The 24,535-nt window shown below is 40.7% G+C and overlaps 1 protein-coding gene across 5 annotated transcripts in view; it reads left to right on the top strand.

Moving 5' to 3' along the window:
• ERC2 (ELKS/RAB6-interacting/CAST family member 2) overlaps nt 1-24,535 on the top strand; it is a 993,433-nt gene that overhangs the window by 585,559 nt on the left and 383,339 nt on the right. For all 5 annotated transcript variants that reach the window (XM_086367446.1, XM_086367443.1, XM_086367447.1 and 2 more), the window contains one exon: nt 21,639-21,799. In XM_086367446.1, the coding sequence (XP_086223572.1) occupies nt 21,639-21,799 (161 nt within the window). The remainder of the gene's footprint in view (nt 1-21,638; nt 21,800-24,535) is intronic.

Here is a 24,535-nt window from a genome sequence, read left to right on the forward strand (position 1 = left end):
CTCAAGCTGCCTGCTGTTCCCTGAGTCTTCTGTTCCTCATCCTCTCCCTTCTAATCCCAGAGCAGTATTGTGCTCTCCAAACACTCCCTGGCCTTTCCTGTCTCCCTTGCCTTACCTGACTGTTTCCTTGCTAGAATGTTCTCCCCACCACCACTGCTTGATAAAATTCTACCCGTTCTTTAAAAATAAGAGGTCAAAACTGATAGCCAGTAATTCATATGTGGCCCACAAATGTATTTTGTGTACTCAGGTTTTTTTCTCTTTTTTTGTTCAATTGAGGCATCCTTTGAAAACATCAGATATAATGAGAAAACAGCTTCCCAGGTGGCACTAGTAGTAAAGAACCTGTCTGCCAATGCAGGAGAACTGGGTTTGGATCCCTGGGTCAGGAAGATCCCCTGGAAGAGGGCACAGAAACCCACTCCAGTATTCTTGCCTGGAGAATCCCACGGACAGAGGAGCCTGGCGGGCTACAGTCCTTAGACTTACAAGAGTCAGACACGACCAAAGCGACTTAGCACACAGCACGCATGCGATGAGCAGACGTCATGCAATGAGCAGACGTCATGCAATGAGCAGACGTCAGACAGTTTTCTTCTTTTGATAAGAGCATCTTGCTTCATGGAACCTGCATTTTTGCTTGGTAGAGTTAGTGGCTGCTAGGGAGCATTTCCACTGCTTGACCAGCATTGCTACTTGATAATAACTGCTTCACCCTGCCAGCATGTGGGTTTGTGACCTGGTTTTAAGACTTGTTTAAATGCTATCACTTCTGAGGAGCTTCCTCTCCCCTTGTCTTGCTTTTCTGAATGTATCATTTCCTCCTTGTGTATGCCTCTAACATTCCACTTGTGTCTCTTCTCATGGCAGAGATGGAATTCTTTTCTGCTTATTATCGATTTTAGTAAATGATACTTATCATCTTTCAAGGGCTTACTAAGGTCAAGGCACAGAGTTGAGTGTTTCATGGACATTTAAATCTCTAGGCCTCACTACGACCCTGTATGAAGTGTTTTATTATCTCCAATCTACAAATAAATACAGAAGCCCAGAGAGTGTAAGTGGCTTACTCAAGGTCACACAGCTGTTAAGTGACAGAGAAGGAATTTGAGCAGTCATCTACCTAGCCTCAGCATTTGTGTTTCCTCCTGTTTTATACTGATGGTCTCTCCCACTATATTGAGAACAATATCAGAGGCACAGGATTCTGATCCATTTTTGCCAGTTGAACATTTAAGCAATAGTGATAATACGGGTCATGGCAGTGTCTGGAGCACTCACTACATGTTTGATGCTGTGCTGGTCATTTACCTTGCAACCTCACATAATCCCCACAGCCACCCTATGTGGTAGGCATATAATCACATATCCAGCTGAAAAATCAGAGGTCGAGTCAAAGACAAGAGCAAGTGGCCAGGATTTGAATCTGGATCTTTCTTGACTGTGAGTCCTGTACTTTTTCTCCACCCACCTCCCTCATATTTCTGAACCACTTTTCTCATAGAAAAGCTATTAGCTCATTAACAAAGCCAGCAAGCAAAGCCCCCTTGTTTGTTTCTTCCCGCCCATACAGGTGACATACTGATTTTTCTGCAGACATTCTGGTGAGAGTGTGCAAGAAGGATGCTGTATGTGTGTTCACGCATGTGTGCACGTGCACACACACACACACACACACACACACACACTTGCAACTCCAAACTGGGAGCAACAAGCTTGTCTCTTGTTTTCATGTTTGGAAACTGGAGCTGCTTTTGTTACATTGTAAGGGTTTCATCTGGGTAGAAAATGTTCTTTACATACTCACCTTTGCCTTTGAAGAGGTCGTCCATGTTGCCAAACATTGTAGGTAACATCTGAATGGGAATGACTAAATACAGACTGAGTCACAAATTGAAAGTGGAATTTGTATGATTTTAGCTGTTATACTTTTGTCTCTCGCTGAATCAAAACAGAGGATGCCAGGAAGCCAGCTTGTCTCTGTCCACACCTTGATAGTCGTGAGTGCCAAGAAGTTCACGTGGCTGTCTTGTTTAGAGCTGTGTAGCCTCATCCGTTCTCAATCTTCACTGTAGAGTTGCTGCTGCTGCTGCTGCTAAGTCGCTTCAGTCGTGTCCGACTCTGTGCGACCCCATAGACGGCAGCCCACCAGGCCCCACTGTTCCTGGGATTCTCCAGGCAAGAACACTGGAGTGGGTTGCCATTTCCTCCTCCAATGTATGAAAGTGAAAAGTGAAAGTGAAGTCGCTTAGTCGTGTCCGACTCTTAGCAACCCCATGGACTGCAGCCTACCAGGCTCCTCCATCCATGAGATTTTCCAGGCAAGAGTACTGCAGTGGGGTGCCATTGCCTTCTCCTCACTGTAGAGTGAGTGAGAGTTTTTAGAACTATCCAGTTGAGAACATGTTACTGATGGTTTCTACAGCATTGGGAGTTCCTGCTTTTTTTGGGTCAGGCCTGCTAGAGTTGTAAAAGGAAGCTTTCTGGACATTAACTTTGTAGCAAAAGTGGTGTAATGAGGTTGGTGAAGGAAGAAACATTTCCCCTGTAATAAAAGTGGAATTGTTTAGAGCTGGATAAGACTTTTCTTACTGTTTGGTATTCAGATGAGATTTACTTTGGAAGTCACATCAGCAAATATTATATTTCTTGAGAACCTCGGCTGTGTTTTCAATCACAGGGCATCTTTATTTTGCTTCACTTGCGCAGCAAGTTGTTAGCTTCAACTTGTGTAGTATGTAGATGGCTTCAACTTTGTTTTTTCTTAAACCTACAGGTAGACTCACCATTAAAATATGTTTTTAGTATCTATTTTGGAACCTTAAAAAATGATCTGGGCCAAGGGCAAACATTTTGTGCCATTTGGTCCACACAGTTTCTTTTTGGTGCTTACTCACACAGACACTTAATTTGTTATCATGTATTAGAACATTTCCCTGTCGCCTCAGAAACTGTCTCACAGGTCAGGCTTTTAGAACCTGAATTTTTTAAACACAAAACAGGATTATGGATTAATCTCAGGCAGGGAAGTCTCTGGGGGCAGCGTAACCTGACAAGTGAGACTCTGCTCTTGGCAAGACCCCTGTGGGGTCGCCCTCTGTTCCTGTCGTTGACCCATTGGACGAAAGAGTGGATGTGTGTGTGAGTCTAGGCATGACTTCTCTAAAGATCAACATTTGTACACACTGGAGTCACCTTTTATACATAGTGCTACTGACATTAACCAGAGAAGTGGGCCTGACAGCCCTGGCCTCAGAGCCAGCATGAGAGTGGCCCGGCTGTGTGCGCACATTTATCTGAAGGGATTCAGCACAACATTACACAGCCTAATTGTTTTTTGTCCAAAAGGAACTATTGCCCAGATAGAGGCGCCTCTAAGGTTACTGAATGTGACCCATCAAAATGGGGTATTCATTTCCATGTATGTATACTTGCTAGTTATTTTAAATACCCAGTTATTTAAAGTGTTTCTCCTCTCGAAGTTCAGATACCATGATTTTTCTTACAGCGAGTTATACCAGTATTCTTGAAGAAAAGAGAGAGGAAATATTTTTTAATGAAGTAGTTTGAATATTTGAGAAGTTGTAAAAGAGAAGAGAATTGCAGCTGAAGCAGTCAGATCCTTCAGTGAATATTAGGCCTTCCCAAGAGGAAGCCAATGTTCTTCTCAGGAACATTTGTCTTGAGACTGTTTAATAGCAGGGCTGTGTTTGAGTCAGGCTTGTGTTTAATCACTTTATATGGGACTAGACTATGCGCCAAAGAATTGATGCTTTTGAACTGTGGTGCTGGAGAAGACTCTTGAGAGTACCTTGGACTGCAAGGAAATCCAACCAGTCCATTCTAAAGGAGATTACTCCTTGGTGTTCATTGGAAGGACTGATGCTAAAGCTGAAACTCCAATACTTTGGCCACCTCATGCGAAGACTTGACTCATTGGAAAAGACTCTGATGCTGGGAGGGATTGGGGGCAGGAGGAGAAGGGGACGACAGAGGATGAGATGGCTGGATGGCATCACTGACTCGATGGACATGAATTTGAGTGAATCCTCAGGGACTTGGTGATGGACAGGGAGGCCTGGCATGCTGCAATTCATGGGGTCACAAAGAGTCAAACACGACTGAGCGACTGAACTGAACTGAACTGAGACTATAATCTAATATTGGTACTGAAAATGGGTGATATTTTTTAACCTGAAAAGAACTACTAGGAAAGAAAATCACTTATTTTTAAAACTGAGATCAAAGACATCAGTTGTAGAAAATATCCTTTGTTGGGTACATAGACATCTGCCTCCAAAGCATGATACAAGTATTTGGTGAAGTCTGATGTTTACTATGTGCATATAAATTGTACCATCTAACACAACTTTTCATCACAATTGTGGGGTTTTGAAGAACAGAGTGTCACATTTTAAGATTTGAGCAGTTTTATCTCTGCTCAGACCACAGTAAATGCTGCCATGCATCATGGTAATTAGGAAAAACAAAAGTTACTGTTTTTAAGTCTGAAAATTATGCTCAGCGGGTCTTGTACTTTGGTTGCTTTTATAGGAGTGGACCAAATTTGACCCTTGTCATCCACCAGCTCTCTGCCTGATTATCTTAGGGACCAATACACAGTCCTTAGCAGTGGGTCAGGGTCAGTCCATGGTGCAGAGCCAGGTGAGAAGCAGGTCCAGGGAGCTCAGTGTCATAACCCCATTCTCCTTAGCTCAGCTGGATGGCCAGAAAGCCAAATCTCATTCCCTGGAGTGCAAGGAGGATGTTGAACCACTCACTGATGACTGCTGAGATGGGAACAGAGACAGCGTTGAGCGGATCTGTTGTTGTGATCGGGTGGGTATTATTCCGTTTGGAGATGGAAGGAAAGCAGATTCTCTATTCAGCTTGAAAATGCAGTAAGGTTCAGTCTGTCAGCCTAGCTTATGTCTTGTCTCATACTCATCGTCAGTCACTCTGTATGTCTGGAGAACTGACTGGGTGGGCGTCTTTGTTCAGAGTCTTCTTTTTATGAAGCGATATCCCCAAAGTTAACCAATTAAGAATTGTTTTTCTCTGTGTAGCAGTAATCTCTCTGAGAGGAGTGAGCCAAATTGCTGTGGGGGATGCTGTGCCGCAGGGACGCATTTGGGAGGATTTCCTTCTCCTGAAGCCACAGGGTCAACATAAAGCCTCCATAAAAAGTTTTAAATAAAGGAGAAATTGAAGCGGAAGATTTTATTCTGGCACTTCATGTCTCGTTTTTGCTTTCCTCCCACTGAGGAGCTAACCAAACCAGTGATCTGGAGCATGTATTTAGTTTGAGAATAATGAAACTTTACTATGATTAAAAAAAATGTTTTTCCTTACCTGGATTATAATTGTAAAGAAACCAGATCTGCCAGTGATCTTTATGAATTAGGCTTATGATGCCTTTGTAGCTATTGTTAAACATGGCACTTAAAAATGTTTTATTGTATGTATATGTGATTGTTTTATAAAATGGGGATTATGACTATGACATTTCTATCGCTTGACTCAAGGAAGGTGATTTTATGTACTTAGTGAGTAGGTGTCAAGCCATTGATCTAAATGCTGATGGTTTTACCTGGATTTGTAGTTGTCCTTGGGAATGGAAGTCATTTATAGCATGAAAATTCTCTGCTGAAATACTCCTAGCTGAAACATTTTGGAGAGGAGTCTTCCTTAAGAAGATGGAAGTGGCCTCATAGACCTTATGTGAGCATCTCCCTTCTCCAGCATTTGCCCTGGCTGACTATTTCTCGTGGAGGTGAATGCCTATCAGACATGGCGTGTTCTTTAATTTTTTTTTAAGAAATTAAACCTTTTATTTTTAGACTATTGCAGCTTCATCTGCAGTTTTAAGAAATAATAGAGAGAGATCTTGTGTATCCTTCACCAGTTTCCCCCAGTGGTAACATCTTGCAAAACTGTAGGATAGTGTCACAATCAGGATCTTGCCAGTGATACAAACCAGGTACGGAACAGTCCCAGCAGCCATAGGACCCTTCACGTTGCCCTTCATAACTGTACTCAATTCCTCCCCCATTTCCACCTCTTACCCCTGGCAACCAATAATCTGTTCTCCATTTCTATAATTTTCTCCTTTTAAGAACATTATATAAATTAAATCATATAGGATATGACTTTTAGGGACTAGCATTTTTCAATTTTATTCACTGGTGGTTCCTCCAAGTTGTTGGATATATCAGTGCTTTGTTCCTCTTCATTGCAGAGTGGATGCCCCTCAATTTATTTACCCATTCACCAGTTGAAGGACATCCAGGTTGTTTCTAGTTTGGTACTATTGTGAATAAAGCTATTTTGGACATTCCTATACAGGTTTTTGTGTGAACGTAAGTTTTCATTTCTTTGAGATAAAAGACAGAAAGAGTATAGTTACTGGGTCAAGAAACTGCCAAGCTGTTTTCCAGAATGGTTGCATTGTTTTATATTCTGAGTCAGCACTGTATGAGGGATCCAGTTTTTCTGTATCCTCACCAGCATTTGGTATTGCCACTACTTATTATTATAGTCATTGAGATAGGTGTATAGTGATGTTTCATTGTGGTTTTAGTTTGTGGTTCACCAGTGGCTAAAGATATGGAACATGTTTCCGTGTGCTTATTTGCTATGTGTATGTCCTCTTCACCACAATGTCTTCTCATGCTTTATGTCTATTTTCTAATCGTTTTAGGAATTTTACTTGTTGATTTTTGAGAGTTCTTTATATATAGTCTCATACTGGTTGTTTGTCAGATATGTGGTTTGCAAATATTTTCTCCCAGTTGATAGCTTGTCTTGTTATCCACTGAACAAGTTCTTTCACAGAACAAATCTTTTTTTTTCCAGTTTTGATGAGGTCTGGTTTACTAATCTTTACCTTTATGATGTATGATTTTGGTGTCAATTCTTAGAACTCATTGCTTAGCCTTAGATTCAGAAGACTTTTTTTTTTCCAATTGTTTTTCTATAAGGTTTATAGTTGTATGTCTTATATTTAAGATCATGATTCACTTTGTTTTTGTACAAGATATAACATGTAGGTCAGTGTTCTTTTCTTTTTTTCAATCTGTGGATGTCCATTTGCTCAGCACCGTTTGTTGAAAAGGCTATCTTTAATCCATTGAATCGTTTTTGCTCTTTTGTCAACCATCACTTGAACAGTTATCTTTTAGATATAATATTGTCACATATATCTATTTCTGTGTTCTATATTCTGTTCTACTGATCTGTGTGGCTATCTCTCTGCCAACATCACATTCTCTTGGTTACTGTAACTACTGTGGGCCCTAATATTGGGTAGAGTGATTCCTCCCATTTTATTCTCTTTTGTCAGAATTGTTGTAGCTATTAATGGACTTGTCCTTTTCCATATAAATTTTATAATAACTTTGTCTATATCTATAAAAAACTTGCTGAGATTTAGATAGAAATTACATTGAAATTACATTGACATGTTTAATATCTTCAGTCTTTTCATCCATGGCTCTCGATGCATTTAAATCTTTGATTTCTTTTATCAGAATTTGAGAAGTTTCAGTGTCCAGATCACATCCATGTTTTAAGTTTATACCTAAATATTTCATTGTTTTTGGAGTGATTATAAATGGCTTTTTGGTTTTGATTTTGGATTCCACATGTTCATTGTTAGTTTATAGAAATGCAGTTGACTTCATGTGTTGATCTTATATCTTGCAACCTTGCTAAACACATTCATTAGTTCTAGGTGTTTTTTGTTGATGTCTACATAAACAGTTATGTCATCTGTAAATAGGGATGGTTTTAATACTTCCTATGGAATTTTTGTGTTTTTTATTCATTTCTTGCCTTATTGCAGCATCTGGAATTTCACATATTATGCTGAATAAGAGGGGGGAAAGCAGATATCCTTGCTTTGCTTCTGATCTTAGAAAGCATTCAAGTTTTTGCTGTAGCTATAGATTTTTCAGTTAAGTGCTTTTTATCAAGTTAATGAAATTCCACTATATTTGGTGTGCACATTTTGAGATGCAGTTTTGTATCTTTAAAAAAGGGAAACTAAACAGTGGAAAGTATTTTGTTTTCATGTCCATTTTCTTCTAGGATCAATAATGTAAAGAAAGCTATTGTTGGCAGAATTGTAAGATGATCTCAAGGTTTCCTCTCTCTGAAGAACATACCCTGTATAATCCCTAGGACTGTGGGTAGGATGCAGTGTCACTCATGTGATTATGGGACAGACTCTCATAAGCATCAGGACTGTGGCTTTAAAGTTTTGAGTGGGCCATGTGGCAAGTAATCAAGGTGTCTATAGAAGCTAGGAGTTTTAAGGGCATGGGGACCTCAGATCTATATACAGCTGCAAGGAACTGAATTCTTCTTCAGCCACATGAGCTTAAAAGATGATCCTGGGCTCCAAATGAGAATTCACCATGAAAGTATTTTGATTTCAACCTTGTGAGACTCTGGTTGGAGAACCTTGTAACACTATGATTCTTGCTTGGACTTCCAGCGTACAGAGCTGTGAGCTGCCAAGTTTGTGGTCATTTGTTATATCATCATAGAAACATAATACAAACATATCTTAAATAATTTGGAAAAGTGTTGGAATCAAAGCACATAGTGAATATTCTACTCCAATGAGTTAAGAGGGATTATTCCAAGATTTATTCACTAATTTGTGTTTATCCATAATTTGTGGCTACTGGTTTTATGTTAGATGTTATCTTCAGGCCTGGGCATACTGAGAAGAATGAGCCATGGTTTTCCCTTGCTGTTGAGGAGCTCATGGCCCAGAGTGTCCTCCTAGATCTCTCAGTATATATAGTTCCTCCAACAATTATCCCATTACGTTTGCATTCAACAATCAGACTCGAATCCGGGTAAAGAGTAAGCCATCTGCAATTATTGGGTAAGTCCCTTACTCTTTTTGAGTTGGAGTTTTCCATCAGTTCAGTGATATGCTTCTTTGTGAGTAAGTGAGGATCAAATGGTGTTTAGGATACCTCATTATTTTAATCAGAGGTAATGATTACCTCTCTTCAGTGTAGCTTCTTTTCTTTTCTTCCTGTCTGCATTCCACCCACAATTCTCCATGGCCGTCTACTGTGTGTTTGTGAAGATACCCCAGTGGACCCATTCAAGGATGCATTTGACTCTGTATATTTATAGCCTAAGGTAGCATACAGGGAGGACACTACCTATTGCTCAAGGTAGATAGAACTGTGATGCTGGGATTCTGAGGGGACCAGGAAAGAGCTTGGGGTCAGGCCTGATTTGGCCTGATTGAAATCTTCCATTATCAACAGGTATCTCCTGCAGAGCTACTCCAGTAGGAGGACTCAGAATAAAAGATGCCTCCTTTTTTCATTTTTCCTCCTTAGAATTGACTCAACTGATCCTCACATCATAGGCAAGAAGTCTATTTGAAAATATTGCCCTGATTTGTTGAATGGGAATGGGTAGATCTTGGTAATATAGAAGTGGTCAAGGGGCATAGACAAACGCTTCTGATTTTGTAGGGCTTGCCAACTCATTCTGAGTGCTTCAGAATCAATAATAACAATAATAAAAGTAGAAAATGCTAGACAAGCAAGCTGCCAAACTGGGCTTCAAAACCCACAGGAACTTTATGAGGGAGCAAGTTGAAATGAGCAACATTCAGGCACATTGTGGGGCAGGGTAGAGGTGCCAGGAATGGCTGATGACAGCTGTGGAGTCACTAACACTCAGGCACTCCCTGGTGAACCTGGATTATAATCAGCATAAATCTAAGTGACTGTCAAGGGCAAAGAAACCATGCTAGGAAGTGTGGCCTGTCTTAAGATCCTTTTGGCTGACAGTAGTTGCCACCATAACTGCCACCAGAGGGCCCCTCCCTGCTTTATTACTATCCTTTGGAGGTGATGCTCTCCCAGCAACTAATTTTTCCATGGGAGCAGAAGTACTTTCTACCGAGACCTTCTTTTGATGCAATTTAAATTAAAAAAAAAATTATTGAAGAAGTATAGTTGATTTACAATGTTATGCTAATTTCTAATGTATAGTAGTGATTCAGTTATACATATATGTATGTGTGTATATATATATATATCCTTTTTTATATTCTTTTCCATTATGATTTATCACAAGACACCGAATATAGTTTTCTGTGCTATACAGAAGGACCTTGTTGTTTATCCATCCTATATATAATTGTTTGCATCTGCTAATCCCAAACTCCAAGTACTTCACTTTCCTACTTCGTCTCCCCCTTAGCAACCACAAGTCTATTCTCTGTGTCTGTGACTCTCTTTCTGTTTCATAGATATGGTTGCTATTTTTAAAGCTTACACTCTTTTTACATTAATGATTCATAGTTGTATCAAAAAGTACAAAGAAGACTATTATAGATCACCTGAAATCTAACCTCAGAAACAATCATGTCATGTATATTTTGATGCCCTTCCTTCTTCTTTTTTCCTATGAATATTCATTTAGAAACCCACGTATGATTGGGATGGTATTGTGTTTATCATTTACTAACCTGCTTTTCTCAGGTTTCATTAATATCTTTCTTCTCTGTTAAATGTTTCTAATCTATGACCAACATCTCAACAACTGATGCCTGCAATGTATTATCTGATTTCTTTGTAACACCTATACACACACACAGACACACAAGTTATTTAATTTCTTTGGAAGGTGAGGGTATGTCTGTGTATGTTGGTATAAGTACTTGTGTTTATATGTTTCTCTCTATATATGAACATATATATGCATAATTTTTATTCTGAGTTTTATAAACAACAGTATGATGAACACATTTATTATATCTTTAGAATAAATTCCTAGAGGGAAGTCACTGGGTCAAATGCTGATTCTTGGGTTGTGCAGAATTTAAAGGAATTTAAGAGTTTGGGGGGGAACTTCCCTGGCAATCTAGTAGTTAAGACTCTGCACTTCCAATGCAAAGAATTTAGGCTCAATCCCTAGTTTGAAAACTAAAATTCCACATGCAGTGTGGTGTGACCAAATAAACATTTTTCTCATATGCTAAAAAAAAAACTTTCCACAAAAATTGAAAAATTCTTGCATGTCACCATTTGACAATAAGTTGTAAAATTCGAATGCTCTCATTCTGTCCAATACAGTAGCCACTAGACATATGGATATTTAAATTTAATTTTTTTTATTAGTTAAGACTAAAAAACAAAAAAACCAGTTCTTCAGTTGTACCAGTCATATTTCCAGTGCTCTATAGCCACATATGGGCTTCACTGGTGGCTCAGAGAGTAAATAATCTGCCTACAATGCGGGAGACCTGGGTTCGATCCCTGGGTTGAGAAGATTCCCTGGAGAAGGGAAAGGCTACCCACTCTAGTATTCTGGCCTGGAGATTTCCGTGGACTGTATAGTCCATGGGGTCACAAAGAGTTGGACAGGACTGAGTGACTTTCACTTTCATAGCCACACATAATTAATGGCATGCGTATTGGAAAGTGCAAATTAGGGCCTTGCCTCATCACAAAGAGTTTTATGGGACCATGCTGCTCTGATATCTTCATGAGTTCCTTTATAATTGTGATTGGAGTTTAGTATATTTTGTAGGTAATTAATTTGGCTTGATATAGATTTCAGAGTAAAAAATTTCACTGTTCCATTGAAGATGGAAAATGTTGTCTTTCTGAAAACGTAAAAACATGGAAATTCAACCCTTTGTCTTGCTTCCTCATGCTCTAATAGGCTGAAAAATAAGAGCTGGTGTTAAAACTAACATCACTATTGGTGATAATGTGCTTTCTGTGTGGCAAGTGTGTAATTATTTTAAGTCAGGTATTCTTCACAAGGATTCTGGGAGGTGCAACTGTCACCCACATTTTACAGAGAAAGAAACTGATGTACATGGAGCTCAAGTACTTTTTCCAGGGTCAGTATATGCCTGGTTCCTGACTGGGACCTAAGCCCCCAGCTTCAGAGTCCACACACTTAGCTACTCTTTGTACTGCTTCTCGGGTAACACTAGTGGTAAACAACTCGCCTGGCACTGCAGGGGACATAAGTGATGTGGATTCAATCCCTAGGTTGGGAAGATCCCCTGGAAGAGGGCATGGCAACTCACTCCAGTACTTTTGCCTGGAAAATTCCATGGACAGAGGAGCCTGGAGGGCTACAGTCTATGGAGTCACAAAGATTCGGACATGACTGAAGTGACTTAGCATGCACACACTTCTCCTCGAGAACCTAAGACTCTTAGGGAAAACACTGGCTCTTTCGCAGAGCTGTGCACACATTAAGTAAAAATGTCTCCCAGTTGCTCGAAAAGTAGCTACACCAGACATACACAGAAGTAGATCCACAGCCTTTTTCTAAGGGAGATTCCCCTGAAGAAGTTCGGCCTGGGAAGAAGTTCGGCCTGGGATGATGAATGCTCAGGGGCCTTCCAGAGAAACTGTTACTCATCCATACTCTGACTCAGAATCTGTTCAGTCAGAATGGATGTATTTTACACATTTATTCTCCATCTGTCCTTTACTATGGAGTGAGATTTTGTTAATAAGCTTTGAGAAAGGAGGGGGAAAGGAGGAGTTTAAAGTGCTGTCAAAATCAAAGAGCTGAAGCCCAAACAGCCTCGCTTGATGGGGTATTTGTTTGCAGCTGAAGGATCAGAGGTGACACATTTAGGCAGAGAGAAGTTTAAACTTCAGTGAGGAGAAAACAAGTCCCAAATGCAATCTTGAGGGTAGCCAGGTCCAAGCAGAAAACAGTCTGGGGATTTTCAGTTTCAACCTTTTCCAAAAGGTGTCACTCTAAGGCAGCAGTGGGGAGGTGAGAGGGAGGCAGAGATAGAAATATAAGATAAGAGTAATTGGAAAAATAAGATTAGTAGTCCTTGTTCTAACAGATCCTTCAACCCACAGCATCAGTGCCTCAGAAGTTGTTGCTGTTGAGGAGAGAGGGTTTCAGCGTTTATCTTTACCTCCTCATCTTAGCGTGACCTTCTCTGTACCCAGGGCAGAGCTGGGCCAAGTCCCAGCTATTCCCCCAGGACCAATTCACATTCCAGATTTGCTGTAACTTGGGATATGGGCATTTCACTGGCTCTGTGTTTTGGTGCAAACTGAAATGACCATCCTCTTGCGCTTGGGATGCAGTGAGGACGGAAAACTAGGATGGATGGTGAGGGGGGACGGCAGAAGAGCCTGTGTAATTTTAACACATGGTTTTAAAAGCAGTTTAAAAATTCCAAATCATTAACACAAGATAGACACTAAATCAATGCTGACATATAATTTAAGGGAAAAATTGTTTTATCAAAATATTTGAAGATCAGTTCCTGCCAAGTGAGCCTCTTGAAAAGCACTGGATGTTGCCACGTGTCAGAAGAGAGACACAGAGCGGGCAGTTGGGCTCTTGGCAGATAACTGAGAGAGAATCTGGTTTTCAAATATTTAGTTAAACAACACAAATGTATGTGTAAGTTTAAGTCGACACATGTTAATGATTTAAGGTCTTAAACAGGTTTCTTATTTTATTGTTTTAAAGCTCCAATATTCACTTTAAAATTCCGACCATTTCTCCAGAACTGGGTGTTTAAGCATTAGACTCTAGAAATTCATTTGATAGCTTCACTATTCTTAAAGTGTACAGAGTTATGAATTATTCAAATACAGCTGAATAGTCCTGGTAACTTAACCATTTTATAAGAGACTTTTTGTAATCTGTCACGTAGAATAACTAATAAAATCAGAACTGACACACAAACAGTTAGGGATTTTTGTTTTGTTTTGTTTAATTGGTGAGACCAAGAAGTCATCTAATTTGAAGAAACCTTTAATTATTCTAGATATGTAACACCAAAGCAATGTATATTTTAAAATGTAATCTTAGCTTTCTAGATAGAGCATCAGAATGCCAATCTTGCCCTATGTGGGGACCTTTTAGGAAATTTTTAAAACTGGAACATGTTAAATGTTTATAGAAGATTTCTGATGTTGCTGTGATTTCTCTTTTTTCATCACAGATGGCCTTTTAGGAACAAAACAGCCTCTCTAAACTCCACGCCCCCACCCAGGAAATATTATTGTCTGGTGAATTACCAATAGATGAGCTTCCAAAATAAGCAAATGCTGTGTTGAATTGAGACACACTGGTTGCTCTCCTGCTGGATTTTTCAAAAGCATTTATTAGCTCATAATCATTGTGATTCTTCCAGTAGCAGTTCCCCAATGAACAGGACCATGGGGCCCTGCAGCCTGGGCTTCCCAGCTTGTATTTCCTCCCTCCTCTTTAGCAGACCACTCCCATTTACCTACCTGGTTTTGGAGACCAGTCATGGGGCCTAGGACAAGATTGGCTTTTAACTGTTGCTCATCACTCAGTTCTTTTCTATATTAGTTTTTTTTTTTCATCACTATTGTAATTAAATTTGTTTCATTCAGGGTTGCCCGCCAAACCAGACAGCTTCTGAGGGTGAGCATGTTATGTCTAGCTGAGTGCCTTGCATGCAGGAGATACCCAGGGAGACGAGGTGGTGCAATGGTAGAAGGGCTGCATGTCTCCCAGGTCCCAGCAGAGTGAGTGGAATGCAGAGCGGGATTAAAAGCTGCTTGCTTCTACCCCAGCTCAAGGCCTGGGGTAGCTTTTTTATCAGGCCATCTCAAAACTCTTGGGTTCCTGGGTGCTCTTGATGGCTTCCAGGTGGCCGTGAGCATAGAGTTCCTTCCATTCAGGGGCTGAGTATCCAAGCCCTCTTGTCTCCATAGCAAAGAGAAGGTGCTTGAGGCAAACAGAGAGCAAGAACTTGAAGGGCGTTTGGTGAGGATGGCAAGGGGACCGTTGATTTATGGGGTAGGAAAGTATCAAGTTCGGACTTACACTTCATCCATCATTGCACTAAGAGGGTCAGAGGAGGGTGTTTCAGAATCACATCTTTGCACTCCCTTTCCTCTCATTCCTCAGGTATTTATTGAGTGTGGACACTGGTTCCATGTCAGGAGCTGAAGGGCCTTCCAGAGAGAATGGAGACGTGGTCCTTGCCCTCTGAGGATTACAATCCAGTTGTAGCAACAAAGCACACACATGAAAGGGTTGTGCAGAAACGTGAAATGGTGTTTGATGAGGTGGTAGAAAGTCAGGTGCTGAAGGTAACAACCAAAGGCACTTGGGTGAAAGTAATGCTACCAACAGCCCAGCCTTGGGACAGTAGTAACTGTCACGGCCTGGACACTTGCAGAATGTCTAACAGAGAGGGCTGGATGCTTGAGGTGTATTGTCTCCCTTTGTGCTTGTGCCAACCCTGTGTGGTGACTTCTGTTTCCTCCCCCTATTTTATAGAGGAGGACCTGCGGGCTGAAAGCTCAGTAATGTTCAGGCTTCCCAGTATAGGTTGCAGTTTGCTATCACGTCAGAATCACCTGCTTTTTTAATAAAGTACTAATGCCAGACTCCTACCCTCAGATGTTTTCATTTAATTGGTAGGAGTGTGACTATGGCATCAGGATTTTAATAGTATTTCTAAAGGGTTCAAATGTGCAGCAGAGTTCAGGAAGCATTGGGTTTAGATTGTCCTAAGGTCACAGAGGTTGTATTGATGGAACCCAAACTTGATCAGGTCTGCCTGTTTTCAGAGCTCCAGATTTATATCACTGAACCTATGAAGGAGGCCAGAGCTCTGTGGCAGAGCCTTAAAGGGGAGGGAATTTCAGTAATTGAAGCGGTCACTATAGGGTAGTCTGGGCCTGCCAGGTGGCACCAGTGGTAAAGAACCTGCCTGCCAGTGCAGGAGACTTAAGAGATATGGGCTTGATCCCTGGATCAGGAAGATCCCCTGGAGGAGGGCACGGCAACCCACTCCAGTATTCTTGCCTGGAGAATCCCCTGGACAGGGGAGCCTGGCAGGCTGTGGTCCATAGGGTCGCAAAGAATTGGCCACAATGGAAGCAACTTAGCACAGCACAGCACTATAAGGTAGTCCAGGGGTGTGTGTGCATGTGTGTGTGTGTGTGCTAATGTTGTTGCTGAAGATAGGTGACAGCAAGCACAGAATCTTGAATTCAGTAATAAGCAAACATAAAATGGGTTGAATACTTAAATTGGCCCTGTATTGGCCATGCTTCTATGGCACCAAGTACTTGGGCATTGTTCTTAGTGCATCATACACATTAACCCATTGAATCTTCACCAAACTCCTTTTAGCTGAGTTCCCACATCACAGGGAAGCTGGGTTCAGAAAGGTTTTATAACTGACTCAGAAGGACACAGATAGTAAGTGGTAGGCTAGCTCCTCAGTTCTGTTTGTAACCACTGTGCTGTGCTGTCTCTTCTGTTAAGCATGTCCTGTGTATTTTCATATTTGCTAGTCCCCACGCTAAGAGCTTTACTTTCATTGCTTCACTTAATACCTGAAGTAATTCTAGTGAGACATACTATTGTTACAGATGAAGAAACTCAGACACTTTCCCAAGGCTCTATAATAAATGGTAAGGCAAGTGTTATTAGTGCAGTCTGGTTTCTTAATCCATAATTTTAACCATTCTCCATATATAAAATATTTTAATTATGTATAAATACATAGCTATATATTTACATATATTAAATATCTATTTCTATGTATTTTATATAAAAATATTCAAAATATTTTAAAATAGTTAAAACTGAAAAAATTCAAATTAAATTTTAAGCAAAATGCTGTATAGAAGACAAAGTAGAACAACTCCCTTTGAGTGTGAGACGGTGGATGGAGCTCTCTGCTGATTCACACCCCTCCTCCCACTCCACTGATCTGTTTATTAGCCCCCAGATGCCTCTTTGGAACTCATGGTGGTCTAGGGAACAGAGTTTGAAGACCACAACTGTGGGTAATCAGGAACCCCTTGAGATGTTGGAACCAGACCAGTGATACTTTTGATGAAATATTGATGGTTTAGGCATATTTTCCTGGAAGTAGGGAGGCAAGTTGTAAGAATAAATCCCACGAGACATCTTGGCTCACCCAGTTCAAAGTCACATCCAAAGACACAAAGTCAAAACAGCTGAAAAAAATCAAAAGGAAAGTCTAACCTTCAATCTGTGTCTTTGGAAAACATTGAAGGGACCCCTGGAATAACACCTAGCAACTTTTTCCCCTTCCTCTTTTCTCTTCCTTCTCAGTCATCTTATTCTGCCCTTAAAACAAAACCAAACCTCTGTGTGCCCAGTCTCCAGGCTCATCACTCCTCTTTCCTCTGTCACGCCTATCTCCTACTGTTCATCACACAGACGGTCACAGCCTGCCCTTCAAAGTCCTGTGCCTTTGCACTCAGTTTTGTTGGTTCATTCTACTACCTGTTTCCTAAATTCCAGGCACAGTCCTGGCTGAGAGAGAACTCTGACAGCGAAGAAGCTGATCAGGCAAAGCCAAGTTCTTATTTAGGGTTGGGGTAGGAACAAAGGCTGGGAACACACATGTGCACACACACACACACACACACACACACTTATTTTCAATCTTGTCAGAAATGTGGGAGGGGAAGGGATTCAAGCTGGAAGCATAAAAAGTAGTGATAGAAAAAGATGATGCTTCAGGAAGTGTTTCCAAAATAGACTTGATGATGAAGAAAAAACAAAGGGGAAAGAGAGGGAAGACACAAATGTGGTTCTTAAACATGAGTCACTGAGAAAAGCTCAGGACACTGGACTAAAGTGTCACCAATGTGTTAGGGAATGGCAGGTATGGAGAGCTGGGGTAGGTGGTAGGGATCTCGTTTAGATAGGTGTGCATGGATCATCCTGAATTCAAAGTGATACTGTGGCATCTAAATGGAAGTAATTACCAAGTGGTTCAGTGTATGTGAAAGATGTTAAGTGAATAAAAGGAGATAAAGTTTGGAAAAGTATTAGAATAGTGGTGAGAGCTATGGAGACAAACCTCAGTCCTCCTCTGAGAAGCCACGTGGATGAGGAAAATGTCTCTGGGATAGAGTCATGAGGGGAAAGGTCCAGTTATGGATGCAGGAAGGTGAAGAGTATGCAAAACAAACAGGGGAAATAAGTTCTCAATCTAAGGAGAGCTTCTGAGAACCCAAGGGAAAGGTTGGCTTATAGGTGAATGGGGAATGGATACAGTCCCACTCACCCATTACACTGTGTTTCACAAAGGCTATCTAATAAGAAGGGGGGCTTTTTAATTTTATATATATATCAGATCAGTCACTCAGTCGTGTCTGACTCTTTGCGACCCCATGAATCGCAGCACGCCAGGCCTCCCTGTCTATCACCAACTCCAGGAGTTCACTCAGACTCACATCCATCGAGTCAGTGATGCCATCCAGCCATCTCATCCTCTGTCGTCCCCTTCTCCTCTTGCCCCCAATCCCTCCCAGCATCAGAGTCTTTTCCAATGAGTCAACTCTTCGCATGAGCTGGCCAAAGTACTGGAGTTTCAGCTTTAGCATCATTCCTTCCAAAGAAATCCCAGGGCTGATCTCCTTCAGAATGGACTGGTTGGATCTCCTTGCAATCCAAGGGACTCTCAAGAGTCTTCTCCTACACCACAGTTCAAAAGCATCAATTCTTCAGCGCTCAGCCTTCTTCACCGTCCAACTCTCACATCCATACATGACCACAGGAAAAACCATAGCCTTGACTAGATGGACCTTTGTTGGCAAAGTAATGTCTCTGCTTTTGAATATGCTATCTAGGTTGGTCATAACTTTCCTTCCAAGGAGTAAGCGTCTTTGAATTTCATGGCTGCAATCACCATCTGCAGTGATTTTGGAGCCCCCAAAAATAAAGTCTGACACTATTTCCACTGTTTCCCCATCTATTTGCCATGAAGTGATGGGACCAGATGCCATGATCTTCGTTTTCTGAATGTTGAGCTTTAAGCCAAGTTTTTCACTCTCCACTTTCACTTTCATCAAGAGGCTTTTGAGTTCCTCTTCACTTTCTGCCATAAGGGTGGTGTCATCTGCATATCTGAGGTTATTTAAAACAGTTTACAAAATTATACATACATCTCAACTATATGTAATATGTAAAAGAGTAAGAGAGAGATGGAGAAATTAAAATGTTCAGAGTGTTTATCTCCATGTGGTGGTATTTTGGGTAATCTTAGCTAAAGAGAATATCATTATTCTTATATAAAAATTTTTTTTAAATTTTCCTGTCTTTTGGATTCCATATGAGTATACCTTATTTTAAGAGAAAGTGTTATTTTATTGATATTAATTAGAAGAATAAATGATATACAGGCTATGTCATCCGATGTAATGCCCTCAAACATCTAATAGGAATAAACAACATAATTTCCTGTTTCCGGGTAAAGAACCCAAAGCCAAAAGAGATAAAGAAACTTGTGTCAGTCATATAGTAAGTTATGGAGACATGTTTCAAATCTGATCATTTTTAAGGCACAAGTTTCATAGACATAGCCAGCTAAAATATTACTTCCAGTGAGAAGAAGTTGGGGAACCATTCAGCTGTGCAAACTACACATTAAGAAAAGACATATGGCAAGAAGGAGGGTATCGGTGGCCTGCAAGTGTTGGGAGAACAAGAATAAAAAGTACAACCTCTTAATGAGAGGGACCTGGTGGTAGGGAGATGGAAGCAGGTATTATAGGCACTTGATAAGGAGTGTAACAGTTCATCAGTCAAGACAGTCCAAGTCACACTGGAGGTGACAGCCTCTCATCTCATGTTGTAACACAGTGAAGGTGCTGCCTTGCTTATGTGGTATGGTTTGGCCTTTAGCTTCATTGTGATCACTCAGGGACTCAGGCTGAAGGAGACATCATCTGAAACATGGTTCTGAAGTCATTATGGCCAGGAAAAGGGAAGGTTGTGGTTGATTGCTAGTTCTTAAATGCTTCTGCTTGGAAATGACAATGATCTAAGGTGTAATTGTTAAAGCTGGTTTAATATAAAACTAGTTAGTATCTGCCGTACGCAGTCACATGGAAGGTGAACTAAGAGCTTGGAAACCCACAAAGTAGCATTCTGTGTCTGTGGATTGCGAGCGGGCCAGCTCAACTAAGAAGAGATTAAGCAGGTGAGAATCCTGGACACCCTCCCTCTTCTCTGACATTGATAATACATTTGGAATTTTTTTTTAAAAAGTTACGAAAGGAAAGGGAGTCGTGAGGACACAGACCATCCCAAGTAGAGGATCAGGCAGACTGTATCTGAGCTGATGCTTGGAATGACCATAATATTGATCTTTTAAAAAGCAGCACTGCTATTGAATCTATAAAAAAATAGGGTAAAACAGACAAAAACACTTCTGCTTCAGCCTCATCAAGTATTGTTTTGTAGAAAGGCTTCTAGTTATATTTATGATATTCGATGAACTTATATGAGAAACTAACAAGTTTGCTTTTTAATATTTAAATTTCGTTTGTTAAAGAATAATGCTGTTTATCCCTGTGTAGTTCTGTGACTTTCATAGGTTATGCTCTATATTCCTTGCTTTTAAAACTGTTTTTGGTTTGGGCTTTTATTTATATTACCTGGTCATCAAGTTTCCTCTTTTTATCAGGGCAAAATGGAGGGTTTTCTGAATTTTAAAAGCCTGTAATTTACCTTGGATGTGAACTATCGTGCTTATTCTGAATAAATTCCATGTAAAACTGCAGAAATGGTGTAGAAAGTCTTTATGAATTGGAACTTAACATGTCATTGACACGTTTTGAAGGGCGTTCTGTTGACTTTAGTGATAGATGATCCCATTCTGCCAAGTTCAGCTGGAAGGGGTGACTTAGAAATCCAAACATCAACTCTGGAGTCTAGAAACTTCCTGAAACCATGGTTTTAAGTTCTCAGGGTGGATGCAGCCTGTATCTGTGCAAGGGATGGCATTCCACGGAAGGCTCTGGAAAAGAACCATTAAACACCAGCCTTCTTTGTTGTGTGTTGGCTTTTAAAAGTCTCCAATGGTTCGGGAAGGATAAGGCCTTGCCTTGGGGCTCCCTGGTCCAATTTTTTGGGACCTGGCTGAAAACCCTGGATATTTGATAGTCTGGCTTATTTCTATGGTGTATTAGCACCCTATAAAAGTTACATGTCATTTATTTCAAGTTTAGAACCCTCTCAAACTTCAGGGGCAAACCAAACTTGAACCTTTTGTGGCTGGGATTCTGTTTACCTTTGGCCAAACCTTGCTTCCTGAATATGAAACAGGGAGGTGAGGTGAGAGGGGGGCCCCTGAGGCCCCTTGGCCATCAAATTGCTTTTGCCAAACAAGGCTTTGATAGGCTAAAACATGAATGAATTTGAAACACATAGAGTAGCTTCCTGTCAGAATGCTCTGGGGCCTACACACAAAAGTATATTGTGCCGGGCAAAGTGCATTTGAGTGTTGCCTTCAGCCAACTGTGAGGCAGTATCTGAGATTTTTGCCAAACACAGGTTGAAATTGGGTCAAGCCACTCACCTTCCAGTTCTAATAAATACATTAAGTAGTTTCTATAAAAGTTATTGGATAATTCAATTGAATGAGGACCTTGGAGAAATTTGGACATTTCTTGGGTTTGAAATGTTTATTTTTAAGTAGTGACAAAGAAAGAATGGACGCCGGGATACAATGCCCAGCTCAAGAATGGCTTTAATTCCTTTGTGTCTGTTGTCAGAACGCAAGGTACACCTTGTGCTTGAATGGAGGAGAAATAACACACTGCGTCCCATGCGCTTTTCAGATAGAAGAACTGATGAATGCGCTGGAGAAGACCAGACAGGAACTGGATGCCACCAAGGCTCGCCTTGCCTCCACGCAGCAGTCCCTGGCTGAGAAAGAAGCACACTTGGCCAACCTCCGGACAGAAAGGAGGAAGCAGCTGGAGGAGATCCTAGAGATGAAGTGAGTGCCCATTTTTGCTTTCTCAGTCTTTCTTTTCTAACTTCTCTGTAGGGATGAGAAAGGGAATGCTAAAGAAGAGGAGGAAAGAGCTTGGAGAGAGAATCATGTAGCTAACACTTGACTAGTTGTTTCTGTGACTGTGCTTCTTATTTTCTCGAATTACAGCTTCCATGTCCCAATGTGCACATTTTTCACATCTGTTATTCAAAAAAGAAAAAAAAAATCCAACATAAGGTTTTGTGACTCTGTGTTTTGTGGACGGCACTAATATTCTTAGATCTGTCTAAAAGGTTTGAGCTGGCCAAGAGACAGAGGCCTTGTTAAGCACAATGGTAATTGAAGTCCTGCTCAGGGTTAAATGGAAACTTTTCTGAGGAGGTATTTCCTAATTGTGACTATAACTTTGCTAATTATATTCTTTTCACTTGTGTACAATGCCTGGCTTGTGTTGGTTTTCATAGTCTCAAGGTTGGCACCTCTTTGTTTAGAAAGCAGGACTCTGATTTGCTGGGCTGATAAAAACAGGCTTGGAAATGCCCCTGCCCCCCTGTCTCATTGGGTAGGTAAGGACTGGATGGGGGTGGGGGTTGGGTAGGGGAGGAGACTGGAACAAATGTCTTTCTTTGATTTAATCAATAAGGTGTGACTGCTTGTCGGGCAGTGGTTGTTCCTGTGGGCCTGTGACACACCCACCTCCACCTAGCTTTTATATCGTTCTCACAGTGAAATAATATCACCATGAAAGAACATAGTAAAGATAATTACTCAAAGATTTTAGAGATAATCAATTGCTATGAATCTATTTCTGAAAAATTAGGCAAGAAGCAGCATCTCTCTAAGTCTTTAAATGAAATAATCACTAAAGTATGATTTAAATCCAGCCTCCTTCCAAAATAAGGGGAAATGTACAGAATTATAGCCTCTTAAGCCTGTAATATAGACTTTGAAATTGGTGGCTAGGTATGGAAGAATAACCTTACCCTGACCCTGCAAGTCTTACACATGGTTAGTATTAAACCCAGAAAGCTTAGATCATGGAAAATATGGAATGAAATATTTTGAAGGATTTAATAATGAGGACAAAACATTTATTCCTTGTCAACTACCTCAGTTTCTCCTAGACCAAAGAATAAGTAGTTTTTTTTCCACATATAAACTCCCATTTTTCCTAATAAAAGATGATATAATAAAAACAGATATTATTATCCTCAGTTTCGAGGTGAGGGAACTGAGACTCAGCGAGATTTCAAGTAATTTGCTTAAGGACATCTGGCCAGGATTAAACCCAAAAATCTGTTCAGACTCTGTTTCTACTACCTCATTTTCTCATGCAGTTATGTCAACTCCACCAATTCCAGAACTTTTGTCTGTTTGAATCACTGCAGAAATCATACTGCCTAGAACAGTGCCTGCATATGGTTGGTGCTCGGTAATTGCTCATTGCTGGAATGAATAGATTGAATGCTGGAGACTGGATTTTATGTACTTAGGAAGAAACGTATTTCAAGCATTTGTGACATTATTGATGTGATCAGTAATTTATTAATAATGTCAGTACATTGATTGCATCAGCCTTTATTCGTTCTCTTTCACTTACCCAGCTTCTGCCTCCTTGTGTGTTGCTATGTGTCAGATTCAGGCTAATTTCTCTCATTGTTCTGCAGCTGTTCCCCAGTTAACTCTACACCTCCTGGAGTGATTTATTATGCCATTATAAGGAAACTTTCATTATTTCCTGTTTATAAAAAGAGCATATACTTCCAGTGTTTTCAGAGAACAAGTAATGGTGAAGCATGCTGGTTTGGGAGTTGTCAGAGCTGGGTTGAAATCCTGTTGCGTCCACTTGGTGGTTGTGTGACTTGGGGGAAAATGACCTTAACATTGCTGACCCTATGGTTTCCTCCTGTAATGACTTTCGTGGGGTGGTTGTGAAGAGAAGCACTCAGAGGAGGGCTTGGCACATGGAAAATGAAATATGTGTGTAAATGGCACTATCAGCCAATGAAAATATGTCATTTGTTTAGTATACTTTGTGAAGAGTATCATTTGTCTAAAATTTGGGTTTATTTTTCTAAAACATATAAACCTTTTCCATGTGTATGTTTTCCCACTTAATTTCATGATTTCAGATAGCACCTAACCAAGACCTCTTTGGGTGAATTGCCACATTATTACCGAAGTGCTTAATCTGCTGCCACTGCAAAATAAATAGAAAATTCCTCTTTTAATTCCTTTGGTAAAAGTAACAAAGCTCTGCTTCATTAAGCCCAATATGAACCTCATTCATTCATTAACTGGCCCAGAAGCCCCAATAACAGGGTTCTTCCCAGGACCATGGGGACACAGGTGCAGGGCAGTTAAATTGACTGAGAACCCCAGTTAGATTTACCAGCCTCTTCAGATGTTCTAGTCAACCAAACGGTTTGGTGACTCTTGATTGAGCTGAGTTGACGTGTTGGTTATTGGACAGTAACTGAGTCAGTGTCAGTCAGTGTGAACAGTCAGCTGGGTGTGTCACTGCGTTTACTGCCACTCTGTGCCACTGTTGTTCATGCAACTGACAGGCAAGTCCCCCCAGGACTGGGAAGCCCTGGTACATGGGAAAAGCTGAATGGTGTTAGGAAGGGGGTAGGGCCATGAATCAAGAGAAACAAGATGTGGTCTCATAACTCATCCATAACCTTAAAGGAGGTCACTCTTTGGTTGCCTTTCTTTGGTGACATGGCGGTTGACATT

Source organism: Bos grunniens, chromosome 22 (genome assembly GCF_055505025.1).
Source record: "Bos grunniens cultivar Pamir isolate PY7600 chromosome 22, Bosgru_T2T1.0, whole genome shotgun sequence".
Classification (NCBI taxonomy): domain Eukaryota; kingdom Metazoa; phylum Chordata; class Mammalia; order Artiodactyla; family Bovidae; genus Bos; species Bos grunniens.